General features: G+C 40.7%; 2 protein-coding genes across 3 annotated transcripts; one reads left to right on the forward strand and one right to left on the reverse strand.

Moving 5' to 3' along the window:
- Positions 1-673: 673 nt before the first annotated feature.
- LOC145911272 (kelch-like protein 6) lies at positions 674-6,690 on the forward strand. Its single transcript, XM_082998561.1, has 12 exons — positions 674-1,449; positions 1,537-1,658; positions 2,222-2,337; positions 2,411-2,576; positions 2,634-2,792; positions 3,253-3,414; positions 3,787-3,963; positions 4,436-4,678; positions 5,041-5,204; positions 5,271-5,400; positions 5,660-5,878; positions 6,227-6,690. The coding sequence occupies exons 1-12, from the start codon at positions 699-701 to the stop codon at positions 6,395-6,397; spliced, it is 2,580 nt and encodes an 859-aa protein (XP_082854687.1). The 5' UTR covers positions 674-698; the 3' UTR covers positions 6,398-6,690.
- On the reverse strand, positions 6,470-13,520 carry LOC145911271 (uncharacterized). 2 transcript variants are annotated; one of them, XM_082998560.1, is made up of 16 exons: positions 12,092-13,520; positions 11,813-11,918; positions 11,503-11,697; positions 11,235-11,309; positions 11,084-11,175; positions 10,656-10,782; positions 10,031-10,173; positions 9,447-9,627; positions 9,006-9,120; positions 8,806-8,932; positions 8,671-8,738; positions 8,157-8,411; positions 7,795-7,904; positions 7,578-7,721; positions 7,224-7,367; positions 6,470-7,037 (listed from the first exon to the last, which is right to left on the reverse strand). In XM_082998560.1, exons 1-16 carry the CDS (start codon positions 12,964-12,966, stop codon positions 6,852-6,854), a joined length of 2,943 nt encoding a protein of 980 aa, XP_082854686.1. In that variant the 5' UTR covers positions 12,967-13,520; the 3' UTR covers positions 6,470-6,851. The 2 variants fall into 2 exon arrangements, with proteins under 2 accessions (XP_082854686.1, XP_082854684.1); XM_082998558.1 differs by having other exon boundaries at positions 8,157-8,399; positions 8,665-8,738; positions 12,092-13,518.
- Positions 13,521-13,678: the final 158 nt, after the last annotated feature.

The following is a 13,678-nucleotide window of genomic DNA, read 5'->3' on the forward strand; positions in this document are numbered from 1 at the left end:
AAGGGTATAGTATGCAGAAAATATATAGTGCGCCTCCAGGTGCATAGCATTTGTGCAACTTTGTGTTGTGTGCCGAGTTATCTGCAGCAGGCTTTAAAGATATTAATCATGGTATAAACGCACAATAGATACTTCTAAGACGAAAAATAGGAAGCACCACCGATAGACGTAAGACGGGGAACAGTAGAATAAAAATATAACATAAAGCTTCGTCTGTCCCCATTAGACGAAGCTCCCCAGTGATGACGCCAGTCGCGCTGTGTTGTGCTACGTACGGGAAACGCAGGCTTCCTGCTGCAGCATTTTGTCCGCCATCACAGGCTGGGCGGCGCTACAGCCACTCAGCACGCATTGGCAGCAGTGGCGCATCTGCCTGAGCTATCACGTTGCAATTATAGGGAAGGGGAAATTCATCACCTCCCTGTGAAGTTGAACTGAAGCTAAAGTTACTAGAAATATCAAGGCGGTTTGTTTTGACAGGCAGTTCTGCAAAATTAGAGTTTTTAACATAGAATTGCATAATATCAGATAAGGAAGCTTTGTTTGGCTCTTGCATGGCCGTGATAGTGGGCACACTAAACACGGAAACGGAGATTTTTGAAAGTTCTTTGTTCGGTTGCTTGTTATAACTTACTTGTTATAGATTAGTACATTTTATTTGTCGTTTAGGTGTCGTAGGTTGAAGCAAATGTAACGAAATGGCTTCTGGTAGTCATTCTGACGGCGACGATGCGTTCGCAGCCGACGAAGAAAATGTCAGATCAGGTCCATTGGATCGTATTGATAACGAGTGGGCCGGGGCCGTAATCGAAAACAAACACGCTAAATGTTACACTCTTGATAGGTCTTTCGGCAGTAAATCTAAAAAATCGCCCCACAGCTCCACAGACAAAGTCAGTTCGCATTTAAAAAAGTGGAAAAGGACGCTGCGAAAAACCTATTCCAACACCGAAGATAACGGTAGTACGTCGAGCGCCGAGCACCGCAGCACTGGTAACGCTTGGGACGGACAGTGCTCGAAAGAAAGCACCACGGGAGCCGAACTAACTTTGTCCTCAAATGTTACGGAAATGCATATTGCAGAATTACGCCTCAATGTGCAGACAGACAAAGAGGATGGGCGAAATAACGATAACAAGGTCGAAGGTTTCGCTGTCTCGACGACCAACAACCAGCCCGACTGCTGTTCTAGCTCGTCTCCTGTATCCGGACAGTACGTTCTCACTCAGCAAGAGGAAAACCCTTCAGTACAATCGTACAACCAGAACTATTGCCCTAAAATAGCCGAGTTGGATGACAAGCACGTTTATATAAACATGAGCGAACTTTTTGAAAAACCCAACGTAAATCTGTTATCAATGCTCCCAAACAACTTCCCCCCGTGTCTCGCGCCTTCGCAAACTCTTTCAGGCTCAACTAATGCTGACCAGATGGATCCACAAACAAACGGTAAATATGTAAAACATGTTTGGTCAAAAGGTTATATTTTATGCCAACGTGCCAAGACCTCAATGCCAAAAACCATTGTGCCTTTAGACAATCGAAGACTCTCCGTTGCTCTCAGAACTGGCTTTGAGATGAAAGACAATGCCTCCTTAAAAACTAATTCATCTTCAAACTTTCAATACTCAGACCCGTACTTTCCTTCCATGATGCAGGTATTCAACACATTCATGTAACTTGTTATAGTTTTAGGTTGTACTCAAGAATGTACCCTGATGGACTGTGTTCGTGGAAACTTATGATGCCTTTTTATTAATTTATTATTATTAATTCCTAGAGCTCCAAAGGGAGTAAAAGACGATCAGCGCCAGAATACGATGTTTATTTCACAGAAATATTAATTTCGCCTATTTGGCATCTTCAGTTTCTGTTGAGTTTTTGTTTTTGTTGTGGTTTTTTATTTTTTATTGCTATTCTGTTTTAGACAGAAACTGAAGATGCCAAATAGGCGAAATTAATATTTCTGTGAAATAAACATCGTATTCTGGCGCTGATCGTCTTTTACTCCCTTTGGAGCTCTAGGAATTATATTGATTCGTAAAGACAGATCCGTCGGTCACCGTACTTGCAAAGGCTGATTCCTGTAGTCAATTTTTTGACGTTTTCTCTATTTATTATTATTATTATTTTTTTTTTTGTCTGTTTGATCGATTCATGAAATACTTCCTTATTTTAAGATCTATTATGACGGTTACAATTCCTTCATCTATACTTACAGGACTCCATTCGAGAGTTAGCATTAGACGGGAAATTCACTGACGTCACATTGGAGGTTGGAGAACATCGATTTCTGTGTCACAGGATGATTCTCGCAGCCAGTAGCAAATATTTCCGGTAGGTTAATGTGCAAATCCTCGAAAAGTGGGACATCATTTTCGTACAATACACACTTCAAATGTTTCTGTAGAGCCATGTTTTGCAACGACTACCGCGAGAAGAATCAGTCATCCGTAACGATCCAAGGAGTCTCATCAGATGTGATGAAAGTCCTTATACGATACGCGTATACATCTTACTTGGAGATCAGTCGAGATAACGTACAAAACGTACTTGAAGCTGCAAGTCTGCTCCAGGTATATACATATCGCAGATACTAACAGTGCTGTGGATTTTAGTTAAATATTTTTTAGTTTACTCGAGTTTTGGAGGCGTGTTCAAACTATTTTGTTGGGGAACTTGCCGTGGAAAATGCTCCTGGATTTATGGAGCTTGCGCACGCTCACAATCTTCACCACCTGCTTGTGATGGCCAGACTCAAATGTGTGACTTGTTTTGATCAACTGAAATGCGTAAGTTATTCCAATACATTCATGGGAGACCCACAACAATATGTTAGGGCAGAATGTTGAGCAACACCGGAGAAATCCCTTATTGCCAAAATTTTTTTTCAACCTTTTTGAACAAATATAAAAGACCCGCAATGCGAAGGTTAACAATCCATACTGCAAACGTGAAAGCCAGTGCCAGAGGCTGACAAATGCACAAACTACTTCCTGTTTCGCCCTATTTTTATGCATCTTTCACATATGATAATTGATAAGATCAACTAAGGCTGCTGGATTCTGTGAATACTGTTTGTGTGTGTGTTAACGTTTTGCTTCATCTCGCGCTTCGACTACTGTACAAGTGGAATACATTGTGTCGGTAAATTTGACAACCATTAGGTTAAACTCTGTCCATACATTTCATTTCACAAAATTCACCAAAAAAACAGTTTGGGAGTTGAGCTAAAAACTACACTTTGTGCAGAAATCCGATTTTGTTGTTTTGTCGAGTGAACTACTCGAAACTCTCGTCAGTCGCAGTGACCTCATGATTCACCAAGAAGAACAAGTGTTTGAACTGGTGATGAGTTGGTGCGAATATGCGACAGACACAAGAACAAAGGAACTGAAAAGGCTTCTGCAACATGTAAGTTTCGGTCTTGGCGATTTTCAATTCATGTTCCATAGTGAAAGGCCCCTTACTAACTGGCGATTGTCCCCTGGTAATATGAATGAAGTTAATAAAGACTGTCGAATTTCGATTAAATTGTAGATCATTGCAAAACAGCGAAAGGACAATGGGATTCATGAAATCTATGGCATCGCAGAAAGCACATACAGGAAGTAATGTGCACAAGATATAGCACATTTGTTTATTGTTTACAGAAAAGGTTGATTCTTTTGTAAGGGAATATATTTATGCTAACCCCAAATAACTTGTCCTTCAATGTTTAACACATGTAGTTGGCCACAATGGTTTCGTTATTGTCGTAAACCCACAAAGCTCAACTCATTACAGGTTAAATTTCCCCTGATCGACCCAAGGTATTTCGTGCTTAACGTTGAAACCCACGAACTCATAAAAAACAATGCTGATGTATTTGACCTCCTGATGGAAGCCCGACGTTACCAAACAATAGGAGATGTGACTGAGGGAAGTCGAATTGTTCCGCGACAAAGTGGTTCAGTCCATCAGGTTAGTAAGTTGTCAGCACTCAGCTTGCACGAAGCCATCTAATTTTGGATAGCGTTTCCGGGTATTTTTGTCTGCTAATAACATCGTCACGTCATTCTGCCAGTTTAAAGTCAGCCCCAACGCGTGAAAAACGCTGACCCAGAAATTGGAACACAAACACAATTTCGGTGTTGTCAGCAATTAAATGTAAAGGTTTTTTCCAGAAAAATGGTAGTTCCAGTGAGCCTTACAAGGGATTCACAAAGAAGAAAAATATATGAATGAAATATTGTTTCCAATTACCTTTATGACGCAATCAAGTACATTTACATAACTTATAAATTTATCGCTCTGAATAGTCAACACTCGGAGTGTTTGAGCCCTTGAAAGTGGAAGTTCTTTACATGGCTCATTAACCAAGCAGAATCAGAAAAACCTGGGTCACATTTGCAAACAAGCTCATCGGAATTGTAATACCACTATTTTCTTACAGGTGTTCGTCACGGTGGGAGGTTGCGACAAAGAAGACCGCTTCGTTACCGAAGTTTCAGTTCTTGATTTTCAGCACAAAACCCGGGCCACCCTCTGCAACCTTCCGTCCAACAAAACCTCCAATAGGGTTAACGCGAAGTCGCCAACCGATCCAGTTCAACCAGACCGATCCAAGTGGGCTGAATTTGGATGCGTCGCTTGGAAAAATAATATTCTTATTAGCGGAGGAAAAGAGAGTCGTAAGGTGTGAGCACATCCTTTGTTTTTTAGGTGTTTTTGGTGGCTCTGAAGTAAAGCGTTAATATTTTTGCATCTGATTCTTGAGTTGACAAAAATAACATGTTGGCCACTTACAAGATTTTGGGCTAAGGCGTATGTGCTGGTGGGTAAAAGTATACCGTCATATTAGTATTGCACATGACCATTTAATATATGTTAGAAAAGAATGCATTTTGTACATCAGGCAGAACCAGCACCCATATTTACTTGTTATTGTTTTAAAGTGTTGTGCAAATATTCTTCCTTGATACCAGGAAGAATAACATACGGAAATTAGGATTAAACTGACTTCGGTATCTGCAGTTTTCAAGTGATTGACCTTTTTAGGAAGCGTGGATGTTCATTACGTCACTGCGACAATGGGTAGAGCTTGGGAGTCTGAATACAGGGCGGTGGCGCCATCGCATGGTCACGTGCGGAGGGGAGGTGTACGTGGTTGGTGGTTACGACGGATTACTGCGCGTTGATAGCTTGGAGAAATACGATGAAAGGTTGTCATATATTATGTGATAATTAAGAAATGAACTGCATATATGAGAGAGAATTTTTTTGCGCAGGGAAAATCGATGGAAAGAGAAGCGGCAAATGAGGGAGGGTGTGAGCTCAGCGGCCGTTTGTGAGTGCAACAAAATGATCTACGTCATCGGAGGAGGTCCAAGTGTGCGCATATCGTCCGAAAAAGTTCAGGTGTGTTAACATGCACTAAAACTAATTTATTCATTAAAATAACGTCTGAAATATTATAAAATTTCGGCTTGGTGTGATTATATATGTCATCCTTAACTGCTTGAGCCTCATATAAAAACACCAGGTCAGAAATGTTGATGAAAGCATGCATTACGTAATTTTTTAGACCTCCTTTGTTCGTTCAGTTGCTTGCAGACTCACAAACATGAACAAAATAAATGACCTAACGATTAAACTAAGATCCTCAATACGTGTAAAGGTTTACGATCCGTCGTACGATCTGTGGCGAACGTCAAAACCGATGCCGGAAGCCGCCAAATGCATCAACGCCATTTCTCACCGAAATTCCATCTACGTGGTTGGTGGAACGCTGAGACATGTGTTGAAGTTCGACATCACCACGGAAGCATGGGAACAAATCGGCGAAGAATTGTTGATGGAGAGGGCGAGCTGCGGGGTGACGCTTTGCAGTGACAAGGTACATTTGTACTTCTGATTGTTAGTTTTGTTACAAGGGTTGGCCGTTCTGGTTTTTTTTTTCTGTATTTTGAAACATATGTATTTTCTATGTGCGTAGCATAGTAGAAATATCTGCAAAATGGATATTTGTTTGATCTATTTGGAAACACCTCATTGCACTTACAATTGCAAGCTGTTTTTCAGTCAAAACGTTACGAATGTTGACTTCATGGCACACCACGCATTTCCTCTAATTATACCAACAATCGCGTACAGTTGTTGTCAGCATTTCTTAGCAAAACGGTTTTCAATTAAACGGGAAGTTGTTACAGACACGTCAATGCTGTAGTTGCATCATGTTGTGCAGATTTTTATCGTTGGTGGTCGTGACGAGTCAGGAAAAGCGATCTCCAACGTAAGTTATCTGGACCCCGACACCAACGTCATCAGGTCAGAATGCAACGTCCCGTGCGGCATTTCACACCACGGCTGCGTCACACTCCAGAAGCATGACCAGATACGTTCCAAAATGTTGTAATCGTCGCACGGTTCCAGTCAACCACTTTCGTTCCAGAAACAATGATGTTTTACGTGGTTCCTCTACTTGTATGGATCAGCATGATAGCGTAATTTATTTCATGACAGCATTTATTTTGTTTTGTAAGCGTTCTTGTTTTACTGTCGTTTTTGTACTGAGTCCTTATTTGATTCGCCAGTATAATTTTTTTATTTGGTCGAGCACAGGAAAATAGAGCGTGCCATTTTAATCTTTATTGTCCCGTTTAAAAGTAAGGTCGGTATTTGGAACTAGTACATTTTACAAGTAACGTTTACAGACACCCTGTGTTGCAACCATATTCAACGAGCAAATGAATCGGTGCAAAGCTTTGCGAAACATTGGGGTTTATTAAATTTATCAAGCCGAAAGCTGTTGATGGAAAATGACCATGTGCAGAAATTCACAAAAAACGAGTTTACAGTCATTGAAGATATTACGACAACAGATATTTATAGTTCAATTGGCGAACTGGCACCGTAAGGGCTTTTGGAGCTATGACGTGCTTCGACTTGATCTGCTGCGTAACGTGCGCATGGACCGTCATGAATTTGTAAGCGTCCCAATTGGCTTGATCCTGCATGCTCGTCTGCAGACTTTCCTCGGTCGGATAAGGACGAACCTAAGCGAAAACACTATTTTGACCTTTTTGCGTTCACTTAATTCAATTGTGCCTGGTGGCTGATTTTTGGCTGGTAGGACAGACTAGTTCCTCTAAACTTTTCTTGCAATATATTATCAATTGATTTCTCAAAATTACCATGATCTGGGAAAAAGCGTCATTTTAGTAAAACACTGAGTCACCAACCTTGCGTATTAGTGACTCTCGCAATTCGTCGTCGAAATGCTTCAAGAAAAATTCTTTGTTAATCAAAATACATTCGGCACCTTCGGAAATCAGGGACACCGGCGTTGCCCCCTCAGATTTGTCGAATAAAATTGGCAGCAATCCCTAAAAATGTGGTTAGGTAACCACACGGCAATATAATAGAAAAAGAAAGAATATGTTTTTTTATCATATGGTTCGCCTGTTTTCTATATCTACATACTATTAGGTATAGGCATAGGAGTGAATGAGAAACACTAGTTTGTGTAAAGCAGTACCATGACAGTGGTATGTACAAAGGTTTTCCAACAGCAACAGATTACCAATTTGACTTACAAAAACATCTCTTTCGCCAAGCGTTTGAACGTGAATGTAGGTGGGTTTGTTGCTCTTCGTACCATCGTCGTTTGTTTGAACAAAAGATGGGCGAGGCAAGACATTCTCGTTGAGAGTAGGTAGATTGCCAATTGTAGACGAAGCCTGAAAAGGCATAAATACCGCTGTTAGGCCGTTTCAACGAAGTCCTGTTTATTTCTAAGAGACTAATTGGAACCTTTTTCCTTTGTTTCCAGCCCCAGGCATCGACGAGACTTGCCCGATTGCGTTTGAGGATCTGCGTACGAAAGTTACTGTGCATTGAACCTCTTCTACTTTCCCTGTCGTCTGTTTTGTCGCGAAAACATGATTAGTGGCATGGTGCTTGATAACATTGCCCTATAATTGCTGAGCAATTCATTTGCCAAACGTTTCGATTGAAATTACATCTTCTAATTGTAGTTTGTAGTTACCATCGAAACTTCTGAAAAATGAATTTCTTAGCAGTTACATACTTTTTATTTTAAATATTTATAAACTGAGATCCCTATAATTGTAAATTTTTCTTCATGGCGTCAATAAAATGTCTACGTCACTTACCGTCTTTATCTTCCTCTGCGGCGTACAGCTGCTGTTGACAAAAATATTCAAAATTTCTTTCGTTTCCATCGAAGTTGTCCCTATTCTCCGACTCCGTTTCTTCATTATCAGCGTCGTGGTCGTTGACTTCTACCTCCCTGCCAGTCATCAGAAGAGCAAACGTCTCCCGTGAAATGGGATGCTCCTCCTGCCATTTCTTGTATTTGATGTTGATCGTAGATTTGTGCGCGTCAAGTGTTGTATCTTGATCGAAACACACGAAAATATATTGTAAAAATGTATTCACTTTGTTATCACTTTGAGATGTGGCTAATGGCAAATTTATCTCGAATTTTATTTGCGCAGCAGTATTGATAGGAAGAGGCTATACGTTTATCATTATCTGCTATTTTCAAAAAGAATTCACCGACATTGAATGTTCGTCATTTTTTACTTTGTTTCTATAATCTCTACAGTTATAAAAATATTTGGCCTTTGTGGCAACAGCATCATGCTATATCCTACATACCTGCAATCCCCAATGCTGCGAATTGACGTAACGTTTCCGGCGCATTTGGCAGAACTTTTTCGGTAGAATATTTCCTGGGCAACGCGCGGTAGTTTTAGAATTGTGTTTTTAATAACTGGTCGTTTGAAATACATTACTTACTGCACCATAGGTAGAGTGAGCCTTCGCATCAACGATGGAAGCGTAGGTCCCGTCAAAAGAGACACAGGCGATGTTGGTGACGTCAAAACAATTGGCCTCTCGGAACCAAATCGACCATTAAACTTGTCTATAGCGTTGTATCACAAAAAACTTTAAAATAAGGATTGTTTTTGTTTATGTTTATACTACACAATATGCACCTGCTGAAGTTTCACTCAGTGAAGTATTCTCATAGTTGAGGGCGCCCTTTGCTCCTCGCAGACCGTGAATGTTGGGTCGGGTAGCACGAAGGCACTTCACAACTCGACAAAATCCCTTTGAAGTCCACACAAGCAGTTATAATCTCATTACTTGAAATAAAGACTGAAACCTAATTTGAATTTTATGGTTTGAACGTAACTGCTTGGGCACCGGTGCGTTTGGTGATCATGCATTAAGCAAATTTAGCAAATTGGTTGGTAACAAGATATTGTTGCCTGGAAGGATCAGTGACGAATGGTAGCAAAGTATTGTTTGTAAAATATTTTGCATAACTTTTAATGTCAATTTTTAATGCCCTTTTTTGCGTTATTTTATCAATAGCGAATTAACGGTCATTACTAGGAAATGGGTTAATTCAAAAAAGAAACAGAGAAGGTTACCGATTTCACAATCACTATGACGTCGCTCTGATTGCTGTTGGGACAAATTACCACGCCAACGCGGAAGTAAGTGAAAGCGCAAATCTTAGGCTTATTTCTTGGCAGTTTGTATAGTGGATAACCTTTGAACTCAGGTAACGTGCGAAGGAAGGTCATGAACTCCGGCTCGTCACCATCCATTCTAGTGAACAGGTTTAGTTTTAAGTATGTTGTATTTGATTACAGCAAACTATGAATTCCAAATCATAACCACGCAATATGCCCTCCAAAAAAGTTTGATTTATTACCACTTCATATCAAATGTTTCGCGAAATGGAAATCAAATGTTTCGGGTAATCGAGCAAGTCATACAGGTCTTGCACGTATTTAAATATATTTAAACTATTCATTACATCCCTCGACATGCATACGTCCATGTTTTACGCACAGGCCTAGTTCTACGTCAAAGATGTCCCTTGTCGTGACATTTATTGACGTTCAGTGCGTTTTTCGTTGTCAGTTCAGCTTTGGGTTTATCATGCTATACAACCCATGTGTGGAACAGTACGGACGGGGTTGTGATCAATAACACCAAATTTTGCTACCTGTGCATGAAGATTTCAATGAAGTCCTTTCGACTGGCAGTGAGCAGTGTTAGGTGAGTTTGACAGACGACGTTGTTGGTTCGCTGTTCGTGACGCATGATAGCAAGCTCGCCGAAGCTTTTCCCGCGCTTTAGTATGTTTACCTGTGTCAATTTTTCAGTTGCGATTTAACTACCAAATGTAGGCTATACATTAGAGCAGTGCTTCCCAACCAGTGGGTCGCGAAGCTATTACAGGTGGGTCGCGAAGCATTTCTGAATGTTACAGTTTTCTATTAGATCACGAAATTATTGCATTATCATTACGTAACATTGTTTGGTCATATCTCATTGTGGGTTAGAGCTTGCTCCTAAATGTCAAAACATCAGTTTTTTTCAAAAAAAAAGACAAAAAATGCGAATTTTGCCTAATTACATTTTCAGTTTCTGTCTTATTTACATAGAAAATATGTATACACTTGGTTTTATTTTTATCATTGTGCAGGATTCAAGGAAGAAAGTAACCAAATATCCTGAAATCTGAATATTTACGCCCAGAAAACGATCTTTTTGGTTGGGAATGTGTTAGTTAATGATTACAGATCAAAGCTTAGACGAATTATTATGCATGTATTGGCATAACGTACCGTTTCAACATACCCTTCTCCAGAGTGACTTATTCTGTTTCGAGTTATCAGGGCGGTACCCGAGATTATAAAGTAGAAAGTTTCGGCTTTGTGGCCTTGTCGAATGACGATGCGCTTTGGTTCAAACCTGCACATACGTGAAAGACAGGAATAATTTTTTCAAAAACACGATCATACGGAATGCTTCTATTTAAGTAAGTTGGAGAAACTGATGATCCTCTATTGGGTGAAATATATTTTTTGAATTAACAACAAATAAGATGTCCCTGTGATCGTGTTTTCGAACTCATCTAGAAATAGTACTTGTGATACGGGAGCATGATCAACAGCCTGTCAGAGTACCTTGGTAGTGGAAGATCCAGTGTATGTTTACTATACTGCAATACATTCTACGTGTCCAAATCTAACCAAACAGACGAAGGACTTACTCGTCAAGCCAGGCCACACGAACCAACGCCTCCTGCATTCGCAGAGGAAACTCGGCGAATTCGTCCACACACGATCGAAGTCGTTTGAGCACCTGTATCAGATGATATAAAAAAGCAATGTTTTGGTAAAACGCATTAACTTAAACTTTACGTATTCAATCTGTTTGTCGGTCCTTTTCTCTGGGACGATGGTGAGAATGTATTTGACTTCGTCGTTAAGTGGTCCCTGGTAAATGCACAAATAAAGTAATTTTAACAATTATTTTCGCAAAAAAAGTTTGTAACATATCAATATAGTTTTTTTAATCAACTTTATTTGGTAGCGTAAATCCACGTATCATTAACAGAAAGCTTTCATATTTGTTGCCAATGGAAACCCTGGAAATGTTTGTACAAAATGTTGTAAGCATGATGTTCACCTCAGTTACTGCCCTGTAGTCGTTGGGATCGAAAGTAAGTCCTTCGCGGTAGGTTCGGGTCGTAACCATATCGTTTGAAAGCATGGCGAAAGACATTTGGCTCACGTGCGACACAACTGAAATCTTGCGGTAGTTGTCCAAACAGCGTAAAAGTAGACGGATGATTTGGGAGATTCTTTGAAATCTCTCAAAAGGCTGTAGAAACGTTATGGTCGTTGTTATGGATAAAATAACAACATGATGCTATTATTGCCAAAAAGTCTGTTGTCAATAGTGCTAAAAGCATGTTAGAAAAGAAGCAAATTGTTACCGTCAAAATTTTTACTCTGCGTCTCGTCCGGGATCCCCGTTTTCTTCGAAGCTCTCTTAGAAACTCGTGTGAAATATATCCAACCCGAAGGCGGCTTTGGAGAAACCTTTGCATGAGAAATAAGTCATTAACAGCCACTCTTGGAAACGCAAGTACACATACAAAAATTTTCTATTTGATATGCACACACACCACATGCAGTAGAGCTATTTTTCACGCAAAAAAACGATGTTGAACTTAAGCTATGCACAGCATTGAAGACAAGCGCCATATTGTTACCTGGGATTAATGCCTTCTGTCTGTGAAAACGCCTTACTTCGCATGCGAGGAGTGTTTTTGTCGGTAAATTCTTTCTGGAAATCACCAACGTTTGAAAACCTTGCACTTCGCCGCTTGCCCAGCGTCGAACCAGATTCGAGGGTCGATGAGCGGGAACGAGCCTTAAGATTGTCATTTCTTTTAGTAAGTCGTGGAACCTGGCCCATTTGGATAGTCGTCCTTTTTTTAGGTCGCTGCCGCAACAATGCATTGTCTGACTCCGGTAATTCGCTTTGTCCAAATTCTCTAGGAAAGACGGAAACTGATTTTCGTCGCTGGTATATCGCCGGTGGTTGAGCAATTCTTGTTTCATCGAAAGCGTCTTCAGCCTCTTCCAGGTTGCTGAATGAAGCGGATTTCTCGATATCATGCGGTTCCAACGAGGAGGTCGACTTCGTCTTCTGGACTGCTGCGTCGTCGCCGGTCAGAGAAGGGTAAAGAAAGTAGTTTGAACTCACATATGGACTGGACACCCCGCTCTCCTGGTTTGACTCGTTGGTATCGTCCGTCGCCGAGCTGTAAGTTCTCACATTGCCAAGAGTTTTGTTTAGAAATCTTCCACCCAAAAATATGGGCACTGCATGTGATTGCCTTCGGTGGAATGCTTGTTTTAGCCCAGCATTAGAAGCTTGGTCCTTGATGTATTTGGCGCCGTCACTGTTGCTGAGAAATGGAGGCATGTCATGTAGATTTTTACTTTCTTTAGCAGGAAGATGATCTGACGATTGTTCTGGAACATTGTGCTTTTCGCTGTTTACGAATTTCCAACCATTTGCTTCCAAATTCGCAGATGCTGAAATTGAATTTTCATCTAAACTTGGATATTCCTCTGACATTGTTTTAATGAATAAATCTTCATCCAATGTTTAATCGCTGACGACTGTATGAACCGACCGTAGTCCAGACAAACTCCAAAGTAAGTTCAAGTCTCTGCTCTTATACACCAACAGACGCCCATTGGCCCCACAAAGCAGGTGCTGACAGATGATAATGGTTTAGCTCAACAACTAAAGAAAATAACCGGACTATACAAAGATGATGGTCGCGCACGGCACAAGGGCTTCTGACGAGTCGCAAAACAAACTCACTTTTTGTCCCCACGCTGGCGTTTTTCTCGGTGCATCCTATCAAGGTTGTGAAGAAAAGCTTGAGAATAAGTCTTTTTTTTACAGTAGTCACAGCTGAAGGTTTGTTGAACATATCAGCGATATTAAAGTTTCCTCAAGATAAATCAGCAAACAAACCTAGCACTGCAGCCTACCCTAGCAACCTGCAGTGAGTAGTCGGACAATGCTGAATAAATATTTAATCGAACACCCATTAATCACGTCCTATCACAGAAAAGATGGTTGTGAAGATTGTTGGTAGGCGACAAAGTGCCCGAAAACCCATTGTGCGCCCCGATCTGATTTTGTGTTTTGTTTGTCTGGCGCGCGGACGCCGGGGACGCGACGCATAACAAGGCTCACTATAAAATATCCAATATACTCAGCTTAGTGTGGGTGCCGATGGTTCTTTGCACATTGATAAAAACATCATTGAATGCCG

Source organism: Ascidia mentula, chromosome 8 (assembly GCF_947561715.1).
Source record: "Ascidia mentula chromosome 8, kaAscMent1.1, whole genome shotgun sequence".
NCBI classification, from domain to species: domain Eukaryota; kingdom Metazoa; phylum Chordata; class Ascidiacea; order Phlebobranchia; family Ascidiidae; genus Ascidia; species Ascidia mentula.

What these genes read in the sequence shown, in the direction of transcription:
- LOC145911272 (XM_082998561.1), top strand. Translation starts at nt 699, where the DNA reads ATGGCTTCTGGTAGTCATTCTGACGGCGACGATGCGTTCGCAGCCGAC. An exon ending in GATGGATCCACAAACAAACG is followed by an intron (nt 1,450 to 1,536) that starts GTAAATATGTAA and finishes TTGTGCCTTTAG; the next exon opens with ACAATCGAAGACTCTCCGTT. An exon ending in GCCAGTAGCAAATATTTCCG is followed by an intron (nt 2,338 to 2,410) that starts GTAGGTTAATGT and finishes ATGTTTCTGTAG; the next exon opens with AGCCATGTTTTGCAACGACT.
- LOC145911271 (XM_082998560.1), bottom strand. Translation starts at nt 12,966, where the DNA reads ATGTCAGAGGAATATCCAAGTTTAGATGAAAATTCAATTTCAGCATCT. An exon ending in GCAGAGTAAAAATTTTGACG is followed by an intron (nt 11,698 to 11,812) that starts GTAACAATTTGC and finishes ACGTTTCTACAG; the next exon opens with CCTTTTGAGAGATTTCAAAG. An exon ending in GAGAAGGGTATGTTGAAACG is followed by an intron (nt 10,174 to 10,655) that starts GTACGTTATGCC and finishes AAATTGACACAG; the next exon opens with GTAAACATACTAAAGCGCGG.